The following is a 25404-nucleotide window of genomic DNA, read 5'->3' as shown; positions in this document are numbered from 1 at the left end:
AAAATATATTTAACCATTTTAACACACCGAGTGAAACTTTTACCCATCAACAAAGAACATAATCAGTACTTGAGATCAATATTTGTCATAGTTTAAACAATAACAACAATGCAGTTTAACATTTCAAGTCAGAGCTGAGTTCATCAGCATAACAGTGAAAGCTAACACCATGTCTCCTGATAATATCGCCTAAGGGTAACATATGAATTGTGAAGAGTAGCGGACCTAGTACTAAGCCTTGAGGTACTCTATACTGCACTTGTGATTGATATGATACATCTTCATTCACTGCTACGAATTGTTGAGTTAAGATAAGTATAATCTGAACCATGCTAATGCACTTCCATTAATGCCAACAAAGTGTTCAATCTATGCAAAAGAATGTTGTGGTCAATTGTGTCAAACGCAGCATTAAGATCCAATAAAACTAATAGAGAGATACACCCACGATCAGATGATAAGAGCAGATCATTTGTAACTCTAAGGAGAGCAGTCTCAGGAAATCCTCACAGATACCATTTTTTTTCTGAGTTAAATATTTAACAGTTAAATAATAATAGGCACTAGGAAATCTGATGCAAGCAGGTAAGAAATGACCTCTGTGTGACCTTTGCCCTGCAGACTCAGATACAGTGGCAGGTGGCCATTCAGGATGAAGGTTCGATCCGCTGCGGAGGGTGTATTTGGGTGGATGCTGGGTTTTGACCGCCGCACACTGCGTCAGGTACAGCCAATCACCACAAGTCCCAAATTAGCCGAACGTTGTTTAGTCTCCACCGATTCACCAGCATGTTTGCACGCCTCTAGGCCCAAACCCAAGTCCTTCCGCATCAAGTTCTCTCTCTGGAAGAAGCATCGTTCGCAGTCGACGACGGATATTGTCCCGGTGAAGAACATCATCATCCATCATGAATATAACCCTCAAACCTATGCCAACGACATCGCTTTGGTGCAGCTGGAGGAGGTGCAACTTTCGGACAAGTGCATGCTGGACAATTCAGCGGTCCGAGCTGTCTGCGTTCCCTGGTCCACCCAACAGTTCCAGCCCAACGACACCTGCACCGTCTCCGGCTGGGGCAGAGGTTTGGCTGCCGGTCAAAGACTACCTAAAGACATCAGGAGGGGTATGTGCTGGAGTTTGAGGTCTTATTGTCTCTCTGTGTGTTTGGATGGTCAGGAGCGACTCTGAAATGGGCAAATGTGACGCTTGTTGGCGACTGCGAGCATTACTTCAAGGACCGTTTCCTCGCAGGAATGGAGTGTGCAGGTATGTTTGAACCTTTTCATTGCCGTTCTGTTCTGCATACAGTTAAATGCAAAGGATTTGCTGTGAAGTGAAAACTACTGTTAAATGTTTAGTTTTATTCAACACTCATTTATATTTTAATAATTTAATAAATTACATTTATTTATATTTTTTTCGCAATGCATTTATAAAATGCAACTCTTCCAGTTGCATATTTCCAATGCAGTATTTCCTTTTCTTTTTCTTTTCTTTACTGTATCATTCACTCTTTTCCAAGCAATTACAAAAATATGGCTCCAAAAAGGCACAAAGATGTCAATAAAGTGGTGCAGATGAAATTTAGTTCGAAGTGCATATAAAAATTGTGCATAAATATTGTAATCAGTGCCTATGTCAAGGCACCTTTATTTATATAGCGCTTTAAAGGGGGGGGGGGGGGTGAAATGCTCATTTTCACTCAATATCCTGTTAATCTTGAGTACCTATAGAGTAGTACTGCATCCTTCATAACTCCAAAAGTATTTATTTTTATTATATTCATAAGAGAAAGATAGTCTGTACCAATTTTTCCCGGAAAAACACGACCGACTGGAGGCGTGACGTGTGGGCGGAGCTAAAGAATCATGAGCGCTAGTAAGCTTTTGTGTTGAGAGCGTGTGGAACCTGTGACATTACCGTGAGGGAAAACCATCATCCAAAACAAACCATGGCTTACAGTCAGATTCAGCCGTTTATTTATGATCCAGAACCAGATCCAGAGGCTGAAATTTAACAAGAGCAGCAGCAGCAACGACGTCTCTATGTGGTATGTACTGAAACTGTATATATTTGCTTAGCGGTTTTGGAAAATGACTAAGTTCCACTTTATGTCGTCTTTTTTTTTTTTTTTTTTTTTTTTTAAGCTGTACATGTGGAAAATGCAGTTTGATGACAACATCGCATGTTGTTTACTTGATGTGCTTACGCGCCGATAGCTAAGTTAACAACACAGAGATATTTGAAGCAGTTTTACTCACCGCATGTGGTTCCAACACACGATCGTGACCCTTTTTCGTTGGGACTGCATTATCCTTAAGAAATAAACGATGTGCAAATCCGTCGTCAAACTGGGCCTTGTTTGTAAAACAAGCATCTTCGAAATGCAGGGAACAAACAACAAACACTTGCTCAACTCCGTTGATGCTCTGTAAAAATAAACTCCATCCACTGGTCCCTTAATGCTGTTTCTCTTTTGGTAATCTGTGCAGGGTTGTCTTGCCCTGGCAACCAAAAACACACTTCTTTTGTGACATTTGCGACGCTCTCGCTCTGATCAGTGAAGTCTGTTGTGCTCTCAGTGCTCTGCTATACGGAGCGCGCGCTCTTCCGGCAGAAGTGCCTCAGGACCCATATAAGGAAATTCCGCTCCATCTAACGTCACACAGAGCCATACTCGAAAAAACCTTCCGAAACTTGTGACAAACCGGAAGGAGTATTTTTGGAACAGAAATACTCCTTCAAACGTACAACTTAATTTTTTAAACTTTTGTCCATGTTTAGCATGGGAATCCAACTCTTTAACAGTGTAAAAACTCAGTATGCATGAAATAGCATTTCACCCCCCTTTAAACAAATACATTGCGTCAAAGCAACTGAACAACATTTATTAGGGAAACAGTGTGTCAATAATGCAAAATGATAGTTAAAGGCAGTTCATCACTGAATTCAGTGATGTCATCATCTCTGTCGAATAACACTGTCATTGGTTGTTCTGTGTCAGGTGACCTGGACGGGAGGGTGGACTCGTGTCAGGGTGACTCCGGAGGGCCACTGGTGTGCACGGACACGTCTGGTTTGTCATATGTGTGGGGAATAATGAGCTGGGGAAATAAATGCAGCGAACCCAATCATCTCGGCATCTACACTAAGTGGCGCATTATTTGAATGGATCCGCTCCAACACAGGCTGGCCGGCCGTTACCAAATTCAACCAGTAAATGTTCCCAAATGTAACCGGTTCTCATTTACAGATTGATGCTTTGTGCTTTTAAAAACATTTGGTTGTTCTTCTATTAAAGTGCTGATAACACCATCCATGTGTCTCTATTATTATATATTGTTTTATTCAAAAGTCCTCAAGTGAATGATCAGTCTATGAAATTTAAATCATGTCATAAGTAATAAAGTAAGAGTCACGCATACAGCATATTTACAGTGGAAAATACCTAGGTAATTGTTTGTGGTAATGTTGTATTTTGATTATATATACTGAGGAAAAACTCATTTAGGAAACATCTAATATAATAGCAGCCCAGCCTCAGTAAAACACTTACTATTTTTAACACAAGCTTGGTGTTAGCTCTTAGTAATGATGGAAGTCAGAAATCACACACACTTACAACAATGCTTTACAAAATATCATATATTTAATACATTTCAAGTATTTGTAATTATTGAATAATTATACTTATTTTGCCAAATTATCTGTGCACTTGTTTTTAAACAACATTTTTGATCTGTGCTGTGGTTTTTAATCATTGCACTTTTTTATAGGAGAACTATTTTATTTTTGCTCTGTTTTTTTTTATCTGTGCATTATTTATTCTCAGTGTTGTATTTCACCTGTGCTGTATTTTTCTCTTTACTTTTCTTTTTTTTTCTGTGCAACATTTTTTTTATCTGTGCATACATGTATTTGTATTTTTTTAACCTGTGCACCATTCTTTATTTGTACACTATTTTATCTGAGCTCTATTTTGTTTTTATCTGCCATTTTTGCCTCTTTCTCTCTGGTTCTTTTCCCTGCAGCTTCAGTTTTCTCTGCAGCACAAGCTCAGCGTTGAGGAACAGCAGCTTCCTCAGATGACCAAACCAGGGCCTGATGCGTCTCACCTTCATGACGTGATCGATGGCCTCCTCCACCATCATGTCATGACAGATCATCAGATACGCCAGAAACAGAGTCACAGAGTGGCTGAGACCCTGCGTGCAGTGAATCAGCACCTTACCTGAGCAAAGACAAACAGACAGACGGTCCAAAACCTCATTGTTGACTGTAGGACACTTGATTAAAGAAAAGAAATGGGAAGTGTGTGTGTCAGCTCTTACTCATTGGGTTCCTCAAGGCCTTGTCAATGAATTTGGCAGCTGGTATGAAGTACTCGCTGATGTCAGAACAGTGTCTGTACGACGAAGGCAAGCCACAGTACGTGATCTGCAAGCCTCTGTAATATCTGGACCCGGTATTGACCGTTCCTAGAAGGTCTTTCTCTCTTGCCATTCCCAACAGGAACTTCAGGTTCTTCTTCGGGGCTGCAGCGTTTAGGATGTGTGTGATGCCCATCTCCTTCAGTTTATCTCGGTCCCTTGCTGTCTCTCTGCACACAACAGTTTGGGTTAGTCTCACACTAAAGAGGATTTGCAATGAAATGAAAAGCACTTGTGAAGAGGAATATCATTGTGTTTTGATAATCCTGCAATACATGATTAATTCAACGCACATTTTATATTAGTAGACTTACTCATTTCCAATGAAGACCCTGGGCCAGACCTCAGAGACTGGAGTCTTGGACAGCGTACATTCCCTCAAACGATCCTCCAGCTGGAACACGCTTAGAGGGATGTGGTTTTTCCAACCTTGAAAGATCTGATGTGACTTGAGCTTCTGGCTCAGGAACGGCTGGCTCAACCAGATCCACTTTAGGTTCAGTCATACACAATTGCTCTTTACTGACCAGATCCATTTCAAGTTCTGGCTCGGGAACACTTGGATCTGGGACACACTGGGATTCCTTCGGATCAATAAGATCCTCTTCAGGTTCCCCAACAGCATTCATCGTGTTCGTCTGGAAGAATGCACTCATTTCCTCAAACATCCACCCGCCAGTGCTTTCTGGGGAAAAAAGAAGCAGACAAACTAGATAAGTAAAGTGTGATGACAAGCTTGAACCTTATCTGAAAGTTTCAAATAACTTTTAAAAGCTTAAAGTTTGAGTGTTTTACTCCGAGAATTCAGAAAGATACTTCCATTAAACCTCATCTGACTACAACGAAACCACATACAACCCAATTACACCTTTGAAAACCACTTTGAGTCCTTTGCTACTTGTTTCTGCCATGTTTAAAACATAGATAGATTTAAAAGATAGATAGATAGATAGATAGATATATTGATAGATAGATAGATAAACTCTAAACTGGTGAAAGTTTCACCCCTTAAATGGAATCTATCAGTGTTTGGTCTCATTTAGAAGTCGACTAAAGGAATTCTGTAAGTCAAATCAGTTTGAAAAGATATAGCATCATAATTCAGATCAGCCTGAAGGTTTCTGCCAAATTTGGAGGATGCAGCTTGAAATCTCAAGGAGGTGTTACTCTTGGAAATAAGGGTTTCAGGGGACGTGGAAGAGTAACTCATTGAAATAGTAAAACAGTATTACGTCTTTGTCTTCCAACATCATCAAACAGTGTGAGAAACATGAATAAAGATGAAGAAGACACCTGTTGAGCGGTTCTCCTCATCATCCAGGGCTTGTTCTCCTGAAGCTCCTGCTGGGACTGGATCGCTCTCATCTTCAGACACCGGCTCAGGGCTCTTCAGCTCCGAGATGCTGTTCCTGTTCATCTCCAGCTGCAGATCTTTGACCTCACACACCGACATGTGCTCATTCTCGTCAGTCTCCAGCTGTACGTGCATCTCTCCTGGACTGCAGGAACTGACGGAGATGTGGTCATCCGTCATGACCTGCAGCTTCACATCTATCTCTTGATTACCGCTGAAGCCGAGAAGGTCGTAGATGGCATCGGTGATCTCCAGCTCCAGCTGCACATCTTTACCATCTAATGCAAAGCAACTGTCTCCGGTGTAGAAGACACCGTTGAGATAAACCTCCAGACGCACCTCTCTCGCCACTATAGACACTGTGTCTGGAGTTATCATACTGACAGATCTGATCTTAATGCACAGTTATCAAACTCACTTTCTGTTTGTGTCTATAATCTGTATCTAGAGACTCAGTTGATGTGTGTATACAGTGTTCATAAGAAACAACTTCCCTCAAACTCGTCCAAGCTCTTTAACACTCAACTGCAGAAGTTCTACGCTCCTCAAATGGTAAACTCTTCTTTGTGACGTCATAAACACACGGAAATTCCACAGTTGCCATAGCAACGGGATGCACGCTTACGACAGCGGAATTAGAATTCTCTCAACAAAAACACACATTACTTTAGTCACATAACACGTACAGATTCGGTTTCAATCGATTTATTGGTGATCAATATACTGGTTTTCAACTCACTCTCGCCACAACATTAAAAACGATCATATTTACCCGATTTTTTAATCTCATTTATCAGTCTGTGATAATAAAAAGAAAAAGCACGTGGTTCTTCTGTGGAGAACAAACGACTCATTTGAGCAGTTTCTCCTCGGGATTCATTTTCACTCACGTCCTGGTTTGAATCAGTTTAACAAATCCTTGAATTGATTATTTGGTGGTTACTGAATCAACATCTGATGTGACTCACTCTATGAACGAGAAGTTGTCGCAACGTTTCGAAATTACGCGATTTTTTGCTCGTGAATCGATTGGTTGAACCGATCACTCGGTGAATCACTTCAAGAAAATGCGAATAAACATCTGAATGAACCATGCGTTTGTGTCAAGTATTTAGTAACCTAAAAAAAGTTTATTCTGTTTCGAAATTCTGTTTAAAACTTGGAAATAGCCATCCTTTGATGGAGTCCTAAATAAAAAGTTAATTGTGTTTAAACGAAAAAGCTTAGTTGTTTACACTGGGAAAACAATGATTTATGAAACTCTTCCAGCGTTCATGACTTATTTTAAAAATTCACATTTTTTGTATCATTACTTTGGAAACCCAGCCATACCACTGCGAGTTAAATTAATTACAAAAAAACAACAACAACATATTCAGTAATTTTTGTAGATTTTATATCAGTTTTGATGTCACATCTTGCTCAAGCATTAATGTAAACATAAAAACACTTTCGTAAAATATGATTCTTTTCTAAAATTGAAGAAAATATTTGTGTCATCTGTAAAACAAAATGAACAAATAAATAAAAATAAAAACGATACAATTATAAACAATACACATTCACTGAGAAACCTGATTAGAATAAACATTTTAATCATGTCTACACACAGTGTGAAAACAATACTATAAGAAACATCCCCTGAGCAGCACATGTCTTTATGGATGAACTCTTGATGACGTTATCCTCCATCAAGTGCATGTGAAAAGCTGTGCTTCAAGTAAACAGGATCTGGATCTGCTGGCGTGGTGCTCGCGGTGTCATTCGTCTCGTGCGCTCTGCACTATCGAGTAGCTCTCGCATGGGTTCTTGAAGCACACTGAAGGAAGCGACAGCGGCCATGCAAACGTGCAGGGAACCGGCGTCTTAACATTCTTCTCCAGGAAATTAAACGCCAGGCTCCACCACGTCCGGTTCAGATAGTTGTGAGGAGATCCTCTCAAATCCTGCGAGATCAGGAGAGCAGCCATTTACAATCCTTAATGTTGCAACATTAACACATTAAGCTATATACATGAGGTTGTTTGGTACAGCACTGAGTGAACTGTCTGTATGCCGTATACTGATATCATAGATTCAAGCAAGGCTTTCATTGTTGGTTATTTTGTCCGACAGTTGGATTTCATTGGTATTGATCTGTTGGTTCTAGATATAGTATAATTTTAAGTGGATGTAAATTATTTTTTTTAGGGATGGTGTAAATTTAATTATGCATTGATTAATTGTTTTATATTTTAAGGGGGGAAAATTTTACCATTCGTCCATGGACTGCATATGCAAAACAGCCTTCTGGCTAATTCTGGCATATTGTACATTTATGTATTATTAATATGCATTGCCCTGTCAGATAAACCTGAAAATAAATAAATGAATAGACCAACACTGTGTGAATCTGGTGCCTGCGAATCAATTAAATGTGTTTGCATTCATGCATTTCGCAGATGCATTTATTTGCAGAAATTTACACTAGTGTTGATGATGGTGTGCAGTTTTGGGAATCAAACCCGTGATCTTGGTGTTGCCAATTTGTTACCATTATTGTTAAATATTTACAGTTTTTACTCAAAGCACATTTCCGCCACAGAAAAAAAAATATATAATTCTAACTTTTTCCTCCATTGCACGTTCAAATCGATCAATTCTGACTTTTCTTCTCAGGATTGCACAGATATAAACAGCTTCTATAGATTTTACCCAATTTAGTTTTTCATAGTGTCTTTTTAAACTGTACTGAATCCAATTAGGCTCATTTTGATCCGCGCCATAATGGTTTTTCCCAGATTTTAAACATATTAGTCTCATCATGCAGTTTGCATTTCCCACATGAGTTTCCATGCCAGAATAATATGAAATGGAAGTTGAACAAAGCAGTTTCATAGGCTTTTACCTGGTTGTTGGCCATGGTGTGGTACCAGTAGAAGAGGTTCGAGGTGATGAAATACGCCACAACTACATCCACGCTGTAATGCTCATGTGCCATCAGGATACAGACCACGCCCACAAAGCTTAGCAACCAGCAGATCAGGTGATAGCAACACCACGGCCACGAGCGGGGCGAGTCTACCACACAAAACAGATCCCAGATTAAAACAAACAGTGTGAATGTGAAGTGACCTGAGACCCGATGCAAATGGTGTTGATGATGATGAGGTTTCCTCGTACTCACATTCCTGGATGAAGAGGAAGGTGAGGGTGAGCATGACCGTGTGGCCGCTGTACAGGAAGTCACCGCACATGAGATGAGAGCCAGTGATGGACAAACCTCCTCCAGACACCAGCTGCAAAACACGCTTGATCTTGCCCTGAGAATCACCGTAGAGCTACAGACAGAAGCAGACCAATCACAAGAGAGTTTTATATACACATCCTTTCTTAAACACCAAGCAGATAATCGTTCGCTCATTTATACGTGTTTGAGGTTTATCGAGCAGCGCTCACCTTCGGGGCACAGTCCATGTGCATGCTGGGAACAGGAAGAGTTGTGATGTACATGGTCACCATACGGTACAAATACAACATTCCCTGCAGGAAGAAAAACCTTCGGCCTACGATGGCCCTGTCAACACAACAGGGATGGAGTGAGTATACTGATCCTATAACACTTTAAACAACCGCAGAGAGCCCTCTTTTGCTGACAACCCTCTGATTTATAAGTGCTCCTCATTACAAGTTGAGAAAAATTTAATGTTTCTAAATGTGTGTTATAAAACGACTCGAACTCGAATGCAGAAGGAGTTCATATAAAGCAGTATTTAGTGTGAACTGAGATACTAAAAGCACTGGATCATGAGCTGCTCGCGTGTAACTGAACACAGTGACGCACTTCACTCAGAAACATGCAATGCATTTATTTAATTAGATCACAGTTTAATATTACTAATGCACATTTATTCAAATGAAATAAAATAACAGGACTATCTTTAAAAAAAAAGTGCTTAATGTTTAAAATAATGTTTATAAACCATATATAATTAATTAAGTTGCTTAAATAACAAAACAGCATCATGCATGAGAACCAATCACAATTAAAACTATCTTCATTTAGAAACATGAGATTCAGTGCAATCTGCCTTAAAGTCTTGAGATAGCTTTTCCAAATTTAAACTTGCCGAAATGTTATATGGCTTTCTAAACATGCAACATTTTTGCATTCGAATGTTTGTTTTTATTTTTTAAATGCGACAAATGTCCGAAAAAAGCTTACCTGTGCTTGAGGCAGAGCCACTGGATGAACCACAGAGCCACGAGGATCATCCCGTTCACCTCCGTGATGGAGAACGCCCACTCCATACGCGGCACGTAATCGAAGAACTTGTCCGGTAACGGCGGGCTGACGGATTTATCCGGGACTCTCTCGTGGACGATGGTGATCATGACGGTAGTAAGGACGAGGTTAAATCCGGCCCAGATGAAGGCGATTCCCGTCTTCCACCATTCCGACGGCAGCTGGGGAACGCTGGACTTCGAGCCGATGATGCGAGTGTAGTCCTGGTTCTTCCGCAAGGCTTTACGGAAACCACGCACAAAACGCCTCGACTTGCTGGTGTCTGATTTATTGTCTACCTGATCGCCACTGGGCGTGGCCATAGAGGGGCGTGACTGTCCGGTGGGCGTGGCATGTGGGCGTGGCCTTTCCTCTACCGTCACCATCACATGGTAGCCACCGTTGGTTCCATCGTCTTCTCGTTCGTCCAGAAGATAAGATGCTGCCATCGCTCTTACACTACAACTAACACAAAAAAACACAATTAAGATTATTTAAATAAATAAAAAAAATAACATTTATGCATTTAGCAGATGCTTTTATCCAAAGGAACTTACAGTGCATTCAGGCTATCAATCTATCATGTGTTCCCGGGGAATCGAACCCCCAACCTTGACTACACAATGCTCTACCACTTGAGTTGAATACTTAAATGTAACATTAAGTGTGAAACATAATTAATGCATTCAATTAGTTATGAAAAAAATGGCGATTAAAATATTTTAATGATGTTAACTAATAAAGACTAATACAGAAACTAATTAATGCTAATCAAGATATTGGCTCTTGAAAATCAAAATTTGATTTTAACTACATAGCGAAATTTAATTTCTGAATGAATCATGGTTTTGAACGAATCGTGTGAATCAATGATTGATCTCTTATTAAGAGAGCCTTTAATTGAATTTCTGAATGAATCAGCTATTTAAACGAATCAAATGAATGAATGAATGACAAAGACATTTGCCGCCACCTGCTGGCAGTTTTAGTTTCTTCTTTAGAGTATCATTTCACTTATTAAAAACAATTCACATTAAATATTATATATTAATATTAGCTGTAAAATAATATGCAATAAGAATTTAAGTTGTCAAACTATTGGCACATTTTTATTTCAATGCTTTAATAATTAACAAACAAACAAGGCATATAGTTAAACAACTAAAGATGATAAACCCTTTGCCTCTGATTGAGAAAAATAAGTCATTATACAGGACAACAAACATTTATTTTCTTGCTGCTATAAATGAACCTTCTTGAGGATAGTTTATAAAATGCAACAGCAAATAAAACAACAAAAGCAAGATTGTCAGTGCATGAATCAAACATTTTCCGATATGTTTTCATGCCTGTTTTGATTGCATCCCTGTGTCATAAAACAGTGAAATCTGTTTATTCTGAAACTGCAGATTGTTGCATGCATGCAAACTCTGCTTCCAGCTGTTTTAGCGTGTGGGAATAAAGGCATAAACACAAGCATGTACATGCACCTGTAGGTGGGTGTGTTTATGAACGTCATAGCACAGACGCTTGGGTGTTTCAGTGTGAATGGGTGTTTGACACACCCTGAAACCTGCGACACACACAGACATGTTCACCTCGCTCAAACACATCTCAGACCCTACAGCCGTCTGACCGGTTTGTGCCGTTCTCATGCGAGACACTGGACTGAGAAAGTGAAGTAGATTCCTATATATTTACATATTTGAGGCTAACTGACACATCCAGTATTTGACTAATGAATGGTGGTTTTAGTGACGGGAATAATGTAAATATATTGTCATATTTGTAGCAATAGACAACAATACATTGTATGAGTCAAGATTATACATTTTTCATGCCGAAAATCATTAGGATATTAAGTAAAGATCATGTTCCATGAAGATATTTTGTACTGTAAATATATCAAAACTTGTTTGATTAGTAATATGCATTGCTAAAAACTTAATCTGAACAACTTTAAAGATGATTTTCTCAATATTTAGATTTTTTTGCACCCTAAGATTATCAAATAGTTGCATCTCAAGCAAAAAACAAACCATACATTAATGGAGAGATGATTTATTCAACTTTCAGATGATGTATAAGGATCTTATTCAACTCTATGTCTAATATTTTATATTTATAATGTTTGGTTACTTTCTGTCAGTCCCCGGATGTTTGAGTCACTGTGTTTGACAGAGGAGCGATCTGATCTGATCTGATCTGACACATTGTGGAGATGCCGAGGAGGTCATTGACCTCACACCTGTCTGTGACCCAAAAACACCCAGAAGCATCCGGATCCGAACCCGAGATAAACACAAACACCGAGCACGCGCCTCTAAACACAGCGATACGTCAACAACTGCCCAAAATGCTGTCTACATCGAGTTTGTGACAGTCTGAGTAGCTTTCATTATAGCAGCGAACCTGAACCACATCAGAACCTTATATCTAACGATACAATAAACTAAGTTCATACGCAAAAGAGAAAGAAACGCTTTACAAACCTGCTAAACGTTCATCTGTTCGTACCATGTGCACAAAACAGCGTTTAAATGTCAAACTACATGCATGAATACAGAAAAAAAATGAGATGTAAAACAGGAGATTTAAGTTACCTGTTTAACAGAGTAGTGCATCCTGCCGGAAGACTCCACCGAGGTGTCCGGGATAAAGGGGCTTTAATCCCCGCCCACACCTGCCGTCACGCCCACCTGGACGCGAAGACACGCCCACTCTGGGAATGCGTTGAGTTTCCCTGAACTCATAAAATACTACGGAGCCTTTTTTTCTTGCATGTCATGTGCGGGGCTCCCTATAATAATCATAATAATAATATTAGTAAAAATAAATAAAAAAATTATTAAAATAAATCCTGAATCTTACAATTTATAGTAAACCGACAAAAAGTTATTATTAATTTTAGAGTTTAATAATAATAAAAATAATTATTCAATTATTATTAAGTAATTATTAAAATCGTAAAAGGCCATAATGAATATGGATTCGACTATTTATTCCAAGCTATAAAATATTTTATTTTGGAAGAAATGCCACTAGCATTTTTATTATGAACACAGATTTTATTACATATTCTTAGCTCTAAAACATTTCATTAATAACTGTATGATTAATCATATCTTTTAGGAATTTAGAAGTATTTTCATAAGTAGAGAAATTAATAATTTGGCTCCTCCACAAACAAGGAATGTTCTTTCAGTAATTACAAGATGATTTTGAAAACATTTTAAAATAGCATTGATTACAACTAGAGCTGCAAAACAATTAATTGTGATTAATCACATCCAAAACAAAAGTTTATGTTTACAGAATATAATTTATGTGTGTGTGTGTGTATACCGTGTATATTTATTATCATACATGTATATATTTAAGAAAATATATATTTAAGAAAAATATGTTATGTATATATATTAAATGTATTTATAATATAAATTATATGAATATAAATATATGTAAATATTTGTAACATATAAACATAATAATAATAATAAAAAATATACACAGTACACACACATAATATTCTGTAGACAAAAACTTTTATTTTGATGCGATTAATTGTTTGACAGCACTAATATATATATATTCTATATATACATCTAACCACTGTGTGTGTGATGTATAAACACTGTGATGTTGAATCCGTGGAGTCTCTGCTCTCTGGCCTTCATCTGTGGAGCGTGATGTTAGCGTGACATCTAGTGGACAAAACCAGAACTGCACTTACAACGTTTAAATCAGTCAGTCATTGCGTGTCTGAGCCACTAGAGAGCGCAGCTGAGGCCGCATTGTTCCTGGAGACAGACGAACATCTATCTTTGTTATATAATATTGTGTGCTGTTTGTGTATGTATGTGTTTGTGTGTGTATATATATATGGCATAAATGCTAATTATATTCTTTATAACTATATATGATATACTACATAATACATATAGTAATACAATCTTATGCAATTTAAATAAATAAATATATATATATATATATATATATATATATATATATATATGTGTGTGTGTGTGTGTGTGTGTGTGTGTTATTTTTATTTACTGCGGTGCATGGTACATATGGCGTCAAGGGATGATTTCCTCTCAAATCCCTTGATAAAGAATCTCTGCCAGATGCGTCAAGGTTTTTCACACACACACACACACACACACACACACACACACACACACACAGAGAGAGAGAGAGACACACACGGCCGGGATCTGATCCACCGGGGGAAACGCCTTCTCGCTTCGGACCCGTTCTGTGTTAATTAGCCTCCCGGTGCCGCGGGTAATTACGGTAACGAGCCGCAAATGAACCGTAATGAACCGCAAAATTCCTAAAAAAAAGAAAAAGAAGCCCCTCACAAGACGCGGCGCGCGTGATTAATCGGCGGGGAAAGAAAGGGCGCGCGAGGAGTTGACACGCATTACCCTCAGCGCTGCGCGGCGAGACCCGTATGTCAGCCCCCTCGCGCCTCCCGCGCTTCCACAATCATTTCCCGCCAATGATCAGGAGGTGTCCGCAACGGCGCTTCCTCACCTCACACCCCCGTCAGCCACACGCAGCGCGACACACACACACACACACACACACACACACACACACACACCGGGAGGAGCCGTCTACCCTCCGTCACCCATACCCGCCCCTGAGGACGGTGCGTCGTTGGCGGCGTCAATATTATTTATTATTCCCGTTAGTCTCGGTATTTAGCGCCGCAGCTGCTCACGGTGATCGTTAAAACGGACGCGTCTCGTTGTTTTGAGGCGCGTGTTTTTGTCTTGTAACGGGGATTATTGACGCGGCATCAGCGCGCGGTGATGCTCTCCGTTAAAGGATCGTGAAGCGTCGCGAGTCTAAAGGTAAAGCTCGTCCATTTTCCGCCCTCCGCCCCCCCCCCCTCTCCTCTCTCTCTCTCTCCCTCTCTCTCTCTCTCCCTCTCTCTCTCTCTCTCTCTCTCTCTCTCTGCTGACGTGCGATGGCCAGGAGAATTAATCGGTCGCTGTTAATTGCCCCGTGGTGTCCAGCGGTCTGACGCCCTTAATGACCTCTGATCCGCGCGTCGCTGCCGCAGCAGGCGGAGAGTAATTACCGTAATTGATGCTCGAGGCGACGGTAGCGGGGGGTGTTCTCTCTCTCTCTTTCTCTTTCACATAAACACACATTCTGACGGTAACTTACTTCTCCACGGCTTATATTCGCTATTCCTGTTGTTCCTCAACACCACACTGAAGGGCAGGCCTGATGTTGTTAAATATAATGCCCCTTAATTATGTCATGCATATGCAAATGTACATAAATGCATAAACAACATTGCTGTTTATCTGAGCTATATTTTAAAATTGTATTTAAATTGCGCATTTCCAGGGGTTTTTATTATTATTATTTTAGTTTACGATTTTGTTTTCTTTTTGGAATTGTTTTAAATTTAGTTCTGCATTATGCAATTTTTGTGTACACCCTTTATTATGTAACAAAGCATTCTCTGTTTTCTGTAAATTAATTGAGCTATAAATTAAATATGCATTATAATTTAGGAAATGGGAGGAAACAATGGGGGTTAAAAAATATACTTAAAAGCATACCATGTTTTGCAATGTATCTGAATAATGTTTTTTAGTTGTTTTAATCCTAATGTAACTCAATCTCACGCATTTCCAAGGCTTTTGTTTTTCATATTTTTATTTTAGGATCTTGTTTTTTTTAGTGTATTCTCATTTTGTTATGATATTAATATTGTTCACATTTGGTTCTGAAATTCATTTTTGAATATTGCTCTGCATTATAGAGGCATTATAACACTTCATTGTGGATGCATTATAATTGAAAAACTGGGAAGAAACAATTAGCATTAAAACTGTACATAATTGCATAAAAACCTTTGCTATTTATCCAACCCATGTTTTTAAAAAGAAATGGAAAAATGTGAAATGAGAATTTCGGCTATAGTTTATTTCGGAACACAATGAGAATCAATTACAAAGAGTCAAATAATATTTGATTTCTTTGTTTTTCGTTAATCTTAGGATCATATTTTGATTCTTAACTGACTCTTATTTGATCCATTTTGGTTCAATACCATTATTCAAGTTTTTTGTGCATCCTTTAGGATTTGACTAAATATTGTCTGTAAATAAATGGAAGATTTCTGAACTGCTATTCCACCTCGTTGATGAACATCTCGGTTCACCTCCACCTCCTCTCTTTCCTCCACAGGACCAGTGCCGTGGATGGTTGGGTGTTAGTGTGTGTTTGTTTTGCTCTGATGGCGAACATGAGCAGTAGTGTGTGCATGGAAACCCCACACGCTCATGGCCACGCCCACGGCCACACCCACAACTACAACCCCACCCCCGGGCGGGACTTTCCTCTACAGATCGACTCGTGCGTGAACCCCGTGTTGGACTACAGCACACAGATGGAGCGCTACCGCTCTTTTGCCACCTTCTATAAGAACAGCACGGCCACCGCGGCCCCATTTCCCCAGACCGCCAAAATCACGCGAATTGCCACGCCCCTTTTCCCCTCGGCACGCCTATCAGCGATGCCGCCCTGGCCCTGCGACAACGCCATGCTATGGGGACGAAAGCCTTCTGCGGTTAACGTTAACGGACCTCACACACATCGGACTGGCATGTCGAGGGCGGAGCCTGTGAACATGCATATGTCTGGCAAACACATTCCACAAGACTCCGCCCTCTCGATGGGCGCTGACAACTTCCTGTCACCACTAGCGGCGGAGCAATGCCGCGGTCTTCCCGTAACGGGGGCCGATTGCATGAACCGACTGAAGTGTTCGCCGTCTGTGCCGCCCGGAGAGGCGGACCGAGGCGGGACGTTCGGAGGGATGCCCCCATTAGGGGGTCTGTCGCTGCCACCAGGGGTCATTGTCATGACAACGCTTCACTCTGGTGCAGGGTCGTCAGGGGTCACGATGTCAGACAGCGCATTTCAGATCGCCAACGTGGCGGCGGACTGCCAGCACAGCGGCTCATCCTGCTCTGGTTCGCCCGCCGGCCTTAACGGAAACACCAACGGCAGCTGCAGCAGCGCTAGCAGCAACGGTAGCGGAGCGGCTAAGCGCAAGCGTAAGCGATGCGGCGTGTGCGCCCCCTGCAGGAGGCTCATTAACTGCGGCGTGTGCAGCTCCTGTCGAAACAGAAAGACGGGTCATCAGATCTGCAAGTTCAGAAAGTGCGAAGAACTCAAGAAGAAACCTGGCAGCACGATGGAGGTGGGATTCTCGCACACACTCACACATATGCCGGGAGGTCTACTGAAGTGGGCTGTTTAATTGGGAATGATGTGGCTGGGGGTTTGGAGTAGAGCCCAGTCTTGGCACAGGCAGCCATAATTAACCATCATGCATCAATGTCTGTGTGTGTGTGTGTTAGCTGATGGTTTGAGCCCTCTTAGGCTGGAAAAATGCCCTTAGACTCAAGCACACACTTTATCGCTCTCTCTCTCTCTCACACACACACACACACACACGTACACACAGCCGGTATTGAAGGCTGAGAGATGAGGCAACATGTTGTAAGTTCTCTGTAATAATACAAAGACATCACAAAGCAGATCTAGTTGAGGAGAGCTTAATCTGGCCAAGAACCGCCAATCTAAAAAGTGATCACATTAGCTCTGTTACAAAAAGTGTAGAGAGGGGTCAAGGTGACTTTGAAATCAATTATGTTTCCCATTGAAGTTACTGGATTCCACCTGAATTTTCTGGTAAATATGAAGATTTTAAAGGCTTTTCATACCAACAACAAAGATGTACAGTTTATTCTAAGCGTGCATCGCAGTTTTGTGTTCTGCCTCTTTTAAAGTCTAATGGATTTCATGTGGCTGTTTTTATCATTCACCACCTAAAAAAGAAATTACATATATTCTGAAAGTAATTCCTCCAATACTGTCGAAATAGTTGTGCCACAGACTTCACTATTCTCAAAGAATTAAAACTTACCATTATAGTTTCCCTTCTTGGTGTGGACGAGCTTTAAGAGATTATTTGGAGCCTCCTTCTATTTGGGATGTCTCCATATAATATAATATAAGCAACTTAAACTAAATTCCTGATGTATATTTTCATCAGTTCAGGCGTTCCCTTGGAACTGAACCCAAAAACCCTTTGTCGCCAATGGCGTCCTCTACATTTTGAGCTACAGAAATGCCTCAATAGCAAGTGTACTAGATATCCAAGACACCTACCCATGGTTCAGAGTAATATGCGATCAATGAACCCACAGTAAACCAGCATTTCAGAGAAAATAGTGATGACATTAGTACAAGATGTGTACCCCTGGACAACTGGCTTACATGCTACTAAGTGTCTCCAACAACTCTTGTTGTTCAAACGTTTATCAAATTCAGGCAGTGACTAAATGTATTTGTAAATGCATTTAACAGATGCTTTTATCCAAAGAGAAACAAAAGCATTTGGTCAAAGAGTCGACGATAATCATTACATAAACAGTCGTCTCAGTTAACGGAAGCGTGGTTGTGAGGGCCTTTGCATACAGATGGTCGGCTTGGTCTGTTGTTTTGGTTTTCCCAATTTAATTCTCATTTTCAGTGAATCAATATTTTGAATCATTGCATATCATTGTTAAGATGATTCACACCATTCTACAAACATCTAACACATCATTTCAGTGATTAACTGGGTCATCATGGGTCAGCTTATATAGACTCTCTCCAGAATTCCCACGGTCTCTTGTGTCTTTCCTCAGAGAGCGCCGTCAGTAGGAGCCGCTGACACCTTCCGCTGGTTCTTCTGAAGAACCCGCCACGATCCACATCATACAACCAAACTCAAACACTAGAAGAACTGCAGGTCATACCCAAGATCTTCCCTTCCCCTCAGGACTCACTGTGGCCCGTTTAGCACTGGGGGGTCAGGTGCACATGCCCCGTCGGAGAGACATCGAGGGCAAGTCTCTGGGTCTCAGACTGACCTCACCTCAACCAAACACCAACACACGTAGAGAACCAGGGACTTGAGTTCAGTCATATCAGGACCCCATCCGAGCCTAAAGGAACTGTTCGAATATATGGTCGTCATTTACTCACCCTCATGCCGTTCCAATCACTTGCTTGCTTCTACAGAAGACAAAAGAAGGTTATTTGAAGAGCGTGCATTGAAGCGAACTCTAAAATGACAAAACAAACAGCATAAATGCATCGTAAAAGGAGTCCATGAGAATAATGCAATACATTACAGATTCTCTGAAGTCCGTTTTGTGTTGAGAAAAGACATGTTTAGTCATAAACATCCATTTGACTTGAAAGGGACAACCAGGATATTCTTTCACATTGTTCCACAGAAGAAAGGAAGTCCATACGATTAATGCACTATATTATAAGTTCTCTGAAGTCAGTTTTGTGTTGGGAAAAGTCACAAAAACCATCAGGCTTCCCAGTTTATCCGATCAACCAGGATATTCTTTTAAAAATCCACCTTGTTCCACAAAAGTAAGTCATAGGTTTAGGTTTATAAAAGCAGTTCATACGACTAATGCACTATATTATGGGTTCTCTGAATTAGGGTTTGTGAAAAGACCGACACATTGTCACTTTCAAAATATTTAGTCACATTTGACCTCTTTTATTAGATTTGGAAGGAACAACCAGGATATTCGGTCGTTCCACCGAAGAAAGCAAGTCATACTGGTGTGAGGCGAGTAAATGGCGACAGAAGGTTCGTCTCCGAGCGAACAGTTCCTTAAAGCCACCTTTCTGTTGCATGGGTAGAAAAGTGTTTTGTTTCTAACTGAAGACTTTAAGAAGATCTCTTTGTTTATTGCTGTTGTGACGCCTCACTGTCTTGATGAGTAAGAGACTCTTAGGATGGCTTGTTGAATAAATGTGATCCTTTTGAACTGTGACTTTCTGTGTGTCTCCTTTATTTGTGCAGAACACCCCATCATGCATTTATACACCACTGAGATGTTTAGTGAAATGCATAACACTCACAAAGGAGTCTACAAGAGGTTCGATTTGAACCAGATAACGCGTATCCGAGGGCTGGCAGTGCGACGTGATAAGATGTCACCCGGAGAGCGATTAAATGGCGTTTCTAATTCTGATCCCTTCGAGCACAGATGAGCAGGAAAAGATGGCGGAGGCATATCTCGGCGTTAAAGCGCTCAGCACATCACTGTACATGTCATCTCTTTATTGTTGGGCCTCTATGACGACTCCCATGTTGCTAGGCAACATGAATTACAATGACATGAAGTCCTGTGTTCTAGAAAGAGGGAGGGGCCAAGAGATGCCTTCACTCTGCCTGAGATTTACATCACACACGTCTTCTGTGTGTGTGTGTGTGTGTGTGTGCGTGTGTGTGTGTGTGCGTGTGTGTGTGTGAGGGACAAAGACATATTGTCTTGCCATATATATATATATATATATATATATATATATATATATATATATATATATATATATATATATATATATATATATATATATAATGCTAAAAATGCATGAATATTTCCATGCACGATCCAGCACTGTGCTGTAAATATAATGAGCAGGTTCTCTGGTTTTGCCTGTAAAGCTGTCCTAAATTCACAGGACTAGTAAGAGCACAAAGACAGCGGCGGAGAGACACTGATGGCTCGTGCTTTGATGAACGGATGCAAGCGAACGCTGGGATTTCAAGCATCATTAACTTAAGGCTTTATAGACTGCAATTAATTCTTTTAATTGAACTATTTTCCAGCTCAGCAGGCAAATAATTTATCAAGAGAATTAGAGGAAAATAAAAAAGACATCCTATTTTTTCAATTCTGTTGTTTGTGAATTATTGTGAATCTCTTAATGTGATGCATTTTACATTTCAGCTTGCTTACATTTTAAAAGCTGTTCCTCTTACTATAATTAATAAATACGATAACATATATGGTTTTGCATTAGTGTGATGACAATCAAAGCACATTAATAAAACAAATTGTGCTTAATTGTCATGAAAATATTGTTTCAATGCAAAAATATGCTTTTTAAAAACAAAATATTAATCTTCATAAAATTCAAATTTTGTTAATTTAAGTTTTATTTTGATTTCACTTCAATTATCTTCAAGTAAAACAGGTATCAGATACATTCATATCAAATTATTTCATTATGAATTACTTTAACAACAAAAAAAATCAGTAATTACACATATAACCTAAGGCTAACCCACATAGTCACGTCTAATTAATAAACCACCCAGTCCAAGTTAAAATTAAAATATGTGAAGTTGGATGCATCAAACAATATTTTTCTGAGATACAACAATTTGTAAATCTGGAATCTGAGGGAGAAAGAAAATCTAAATATTGAGAAAATCATCTTTAAAGTTGTTCAAATGAAGTTCTTAGCAATGCATATTATTAATCAACCATTAAGTTTTTATATATTTACAGTAAGATATTTGTACAAAATATCTTCATGGTATATGATCTTTACTTAATATCCTAATGATTTTTGGCAATAATTTTAACCCATACAATGTATTGTTGTCTATCGCTACAAATATACCCCATGACTGCTTTTGTGCTCCAGGGACACATATATTTAAAATACAAAACATAAAATAAAGCGATAAAGATGTCTTATTAGACAATAAGTAAATTGCAGTAAACCTCAAGTAACATCAGAAAATAATGGGACTAATTGTGATTAACCGTTATAATGTATATTTGTGTGTGTTGTGTTGGATTACTGTTGTTTAATACACATAACAGGATTGAGGAGTGAGTCTAAACTCCAGCGCTGGTTGTGTTTGCCGTCTCAGTCTCTCGGCCGGCACATTTCAGGTGGGATCTCCGTCATGTCAAACTCACGGATGGCAAACGTCACATCACGCCACTTTCTGAAGTACTGCTGTCTGCGTGTGAGACAATCCCGCACCACGAAACTCTCGATCTTCACCAGCGGCAGATCCTGGAGTCAAATCATGACAAGAAGCCATCCGTTTACGATCATATTTGCATTAATAATCAGGATCATTGTATAACACACACTTTAACTATATATCATGCACAAAGATGGGTAGCAACTAATCTGGATTATATAATTAATCAGATTCCAAAATGTAGGTTCTTTAAGATATTTTTTCTATTATTGTTTTTCATTACACTTGGCCCTCTATCACATGCACTCTCTGTTTTTTAACTGCTTGTTTTTCTTAAAAAAAAAACTAGCTTTCTATATTATTTCTTTTTATTCTATCTACTTGTTTTCTTTGTCTCCATGTGTGTGTGTGTGTATGTGTGTTTGTGTGTATATATATATATACATATATGCAGGTAAACAAATAAAATATTTATATATTTAGTATATAATTGTTTATTTAACTTGTTTAACATTCAAGTTCAAACATTAGTTCTAACATTACCTAAAATAAAATAAAATAATAAAAAATATTTTATTTCAGCTGATTTACTTAAATAACTACAACTAAACTAAAAACGTATAGAAAATATAAAGGCATATAAAAATGACAAAAAATACATAAAATACTAAAACTTGAAACAAAATTAAAATGAAATATATTTAAATATATATATATATATATATATATATATATATATATATATATATATATATATATATATATATATAATAAATATAATTCAAAATATGATACTAGTTGATAGTAAAATGCTCAGAATCTGTTGCTGGATCTTAAGCTGCTCAGCATCACCTGGATAGTGCTGTAAGAGGTGACGAGGCCCCAGTCATGTTTGCACTCAGCACAGTGCATCTTCTCTTTCTTTTTGATGCCACAGAAGTCTCTGGGGCTGTTATGGGCTACAGTTGTATAGCGTTGGAACATGGATCGATCCAGAACGATGTGATGAGCGCCCTGCGGGACACAGAGAATGAGAAAGATGAAAGAAAGACAAACGAACAGAGTGATGGTTCAAAATTAACACTTCCCTATAGAAAATATTTCAGTTATTTAACAACATTCATATGGTAATGGTTCTATGGAAGCTTTTATTTTTCACTATTCTGTGGCAAAACAAGTTTCTTTCCAATTTTTTTTACTGTGATTATTAACTAGATTAAAGACAAACTTTAATGCTGGCTTGTTAAATCCTAGACGTAGTTTTAAAAACTTGGCATTTGAAGGTTTTAAGTATTTTTAAAGTTTGATGTTTGAAAAGCATGTTTTGAAGTTTTGAAGATTTCAGTTTTGTTTCTTTGAAGTAGTTTAAAATAATTCAACTTTGAAGGTTTTAAGTATTTGTTTACATTTTAAGTAGTTTGAAAAACCTGAAGGTTCAGTGTTTTTAAATTAGAATTTTGGTTTTAAGTTTTGTATTTACCTTTTAAGTTTAAAGTGTGAAGATTTTAAGTATTTGTAAGTTTGAATTAAATTGAAAAGATTAAAGTTTGAAGCATTTTAATTGGTTTTAAGTTTGAAATAGTTTTAAAAGCTTGAAGTCTGAATGTTTTAAGTATTTCTAGGTTAAATGTAATTTAAAAAGCTCTAAGTTTGAAGGTTAAGTATTTTTTTAAGTAAGAAGTAGTTTAAAAGCGTGAAGGATTTAACAACTTTTAAGTTTAAAGTAGCTTAAAAACTTTAAGTTTGTGCATTTGAAATATTTACAAGTTCGAAGTAATTTAAAAAGCTTCAAGTTTGACGGTTATAGTTAAAAAGTTTTTAAAATCTTGACATTTGAAGTAGTTTTAAGTTTAATGTAATTGAATAGCTGTAGTTTAAATGTTTTTAAGTTTGATGTAGTTTAAAAAAGCTTTATGTTAGAGGGGATTTATATATTTTTAAGTTTATTAAGCTTGAAATTTTAAGATTTTAAGTAGTTTTACATTTCAAAAGCTTTAAGTTTGCACGGTTTAAGTATTTTTAAGTTTGAAGTAGTTTAAAAAGCTTTGTGTTGGAGGGCATTTATATATTTTTAAGTTTATTAAGCTTGAACTTTGAAGATTTTAAGTAGTTTTTACATTTGAAAAGCTTTAAGTTTGCACGGTTTAAGTATTTTTACATTTGAAGTAGTTTAAAAAGCTTTGTGTTGGAGGGCATTTATATATTTTTAAGTTTATTAAGCTTGAACTGAAAATTTTAAGTAGTTTTACTTTTGAAAAGCTTTAAGTTTGCACGGTTTAAGTATTTTTTAAGTTTGAAGTAGTTTAAAAAGCTTTAGGTTGGAGGGCATTTATATAATTTTCAGTTTAATAAGCTTGAACTTTGGAGATTTTAAGTAGGTTTACATTTCAAAAGCTTTAAGTTTGCACGGTTTAAGTATTTTTAAGTTTGAAGTAGTTTAAAAAGCTTTAGGTTGGAGTGCATTTATATATTTTTACATTTATTAAGCTTGAACTGAAAATTTTAAGTAGTTTTACATTTGAAAAGCTTAAAGTTTGCACGGTTTAAGTATTTTTAAGTTTGAAGTAGTTTAAAAAGCTTTGTGTTGGATTTCATTTATATATTTTTAAGTTTAATAAGCTTGAACTTTGGAGATTTTAAGTAGGTTTACATTTGAAAAGCTTTAAGTTTGCACGGTTTAGGTATTTTTAAGTTTGAAGTAGTTTAAAAAGCTTTAGGTTGGAGGGCATTTATATATTTTTACATTTATTAAGCTTGAACTGAAAATTTTAAGTAGTTTTACATTTGAAAAGCTTAAAGTTTGCACGGTTTAAGTATTTTTAAGTTTGAAGTAGTTTAAAAAGCTTTGTGTTGGATTTCATTTATATATTTTTAAGTTTAATAAGCTTGAACTTTGGATATTTTAAGTAGGTTTAGATTTGAAAAGCTTTAAGTTTGCATGGTTTAAGCATTTTTAAGTTTGAAGTAGTTTAAAAAGCTTTAGCTTGGAGGGCATTTATATTTTTTTATGTTTATTAAGCTTGAACTTTGAAGATTTTAAGTATTTTTACATTTGAAAAGCTTTAAGTTTGCACGGTTTAAGTAATTTTAAGTTTAAAGTAGTTTAATAAGCTTGAAGTCTGTAGGTTTTAAGAAATTTTAAGAAAGTTTAAGTGGTTGAAGTATTGAATTATTAAGGTGATACCTGCACAACTCTGATGTCGTCGCTAAAGCATGCAAACCCCTTGCACTTGCTGCAGAGGAGCTCGTAGCTGCCCTGAGTTTTGGGTTTTTCGGAACAGGCGCTGATTTGATCTCTCCGGGTTTTATCGTCCCTCTGCAGCTTGTCCACCTGAACACACACACGTTCGTCCTGTCTAGTGATGTCAAGCAGCAGAGATGCACTAATAAAACATGAAGTGGATGTGTGGAACCTGGTTACTGAGGTCTGGACGCTTCTGTAGCTGCTCGATGGCCTCCTCCACTATCTTCTCCTTAAACATGTTTAGTCTCTCCTTCTCAATGCACTCCTTACTA

At 38.2% G+C, this 25404-nt stretch overlaps 4 protein-coding genes and 1 pseudogene across 7 annotated transcripts in view; 2 read left to right on the top strand and 3 right to left on the bottom strand.

Moving 5' to 3' along the window:
* LOC113040892 (complement factor I-like) overlaps positions 1-3169 on the top strand; it is a 3844-nt gene extending 675 nt beyond the window's left edge. The window contains exons 2-5 of the mRNA XM_026199088.1: positions 677-724; positions 808-1082; positions 1178-1267; positions 3006-3169. Coding sequence (XP_026054873.1) covers positions 677-724; positions 808-1082; positions 1178-1267; positions 3006-3169 — 577 coding nt within the window. The remainder of the gene's footprint in view (positions 1-676; positions 725-807; positions 1083-1177; positions 1268-3005) is intronic.
* A 740-nt stretch (positions 3170-3909) lies between these two features.
* Positions 3910-6540, bottom strand: LOC113040891 (uncharacterized). Its single transcript, XM_026199087.1, has 5 exons — positions 5725-6540; positions 4867-5116; positions 4746-4835; positions 4333-4601; positions 3910-4232 (listed from the first exon to the last, which is right to left on the bottom strand). The coding sequence occupies exons 1-5, from the start codon at positions 6161-6163 to the stop codon at positions 3976-3978; spliced, it is 1305 nt and encodes a 434-aa protein (XP_026054872.1). The 5' UTR covers positions 6164-6540; the 3' UTR covers positions 3910-3975.
* A 624-nt stretch (positions 6541-7164) lies between these two features.
* Positions 7165-12781, bottom strand: LOC113041639 (phosphatidylcholine:ceramide cholinephosphotransferase 2-like). 3 transcript variants are annotated; one of them, XM_026200278.1, is made up of 6 exons: positions 12653-12781; positions 9990-10514; positions 9224-9341; positions 8952-9105; positions 8673-8845; positions 7546-7731 (listed from the first exon to the last, which is right to left on the bottom strand). In XM_026200278.1, exons 2-6 carry the CDS (start codon positions 10496-10498, stop codon positions 7546-7548), a joined length of 1140 nt encoding a protein of 379 aa, XP_026056063.1. In that variant the 5' UTR covers positions 10499-10514; positions 12653-12781. The 3 variants fall into 3 exon arrangements, with proteins under 3 accessions (XP_026056065.1, XP_026056063.1, XP_026056064.1); XM_026200279.1 differs by having other exon boundaries at positions 12542-12671; XM_026200280.1 differs by lacking the exon at positions 12653-12781 and having other exon boundaries at positions 7165-7731; positions 9990-10498.
* Positions 12782-14165: 1384 nt separating this feature from the next.
* Positions 14166-19933, top strand: LOC113041638 (CXXC-type zinc finger protein 4-like). 2 transcript variants are annotated; one of them, XM_026200277.1, is made up of 3 exons: positions 14171-14911; positions 16266-17283; positions 18779-19933. In XM_026200277.1, exons 2-3 carry the CDS (start codon positions 16315-16317, stop codon positions 18824-18826), a joined length of 1017 nt encoding a protein of 338 aa, XP_026056062.1. In that variant the 5' UTR covers positions 14171-14911; positions 16266-16314; the 3' UTR covers positions 18827-19933. The 2 variants fall into 2 exon arrangements, with proteins under 2 accessions (XP_026056061.1, XP_026056062.1); XM_026200276.1 differs by having other exon boundaries at positions 14166-14911; positions 16266-19933.
* A 1592-nt stretch (positions 19934-21525) lies between these two features.
* Positions 21526-25404, bottom strand: part of LOC113041637 (probable ATP-dependent RNA helicase DDX58) — a 13436-nt pseudogene continuing 9557 nt past the window's right edge.

This window comes from Carassius auratus, chromosome 23, assembly GCF_003368295.1.
Source record: "Carassius auratus strain Wakin chromosome 23, ASM336829v1, whole genome shotgun sequence".
In the NCBI taxonomy this organism is placed as follows: Eukaryota; Metazoa; Chordata; class Actinopteri; order Cypriniformes; family Cyprinidae; genus Carassius; species Carassius auratus.
The sequence above is the reverse complement of the archived record's forward strand: the minus strand, read 5'-3'. Positions and strand labels throughout refer to the sequence as shown.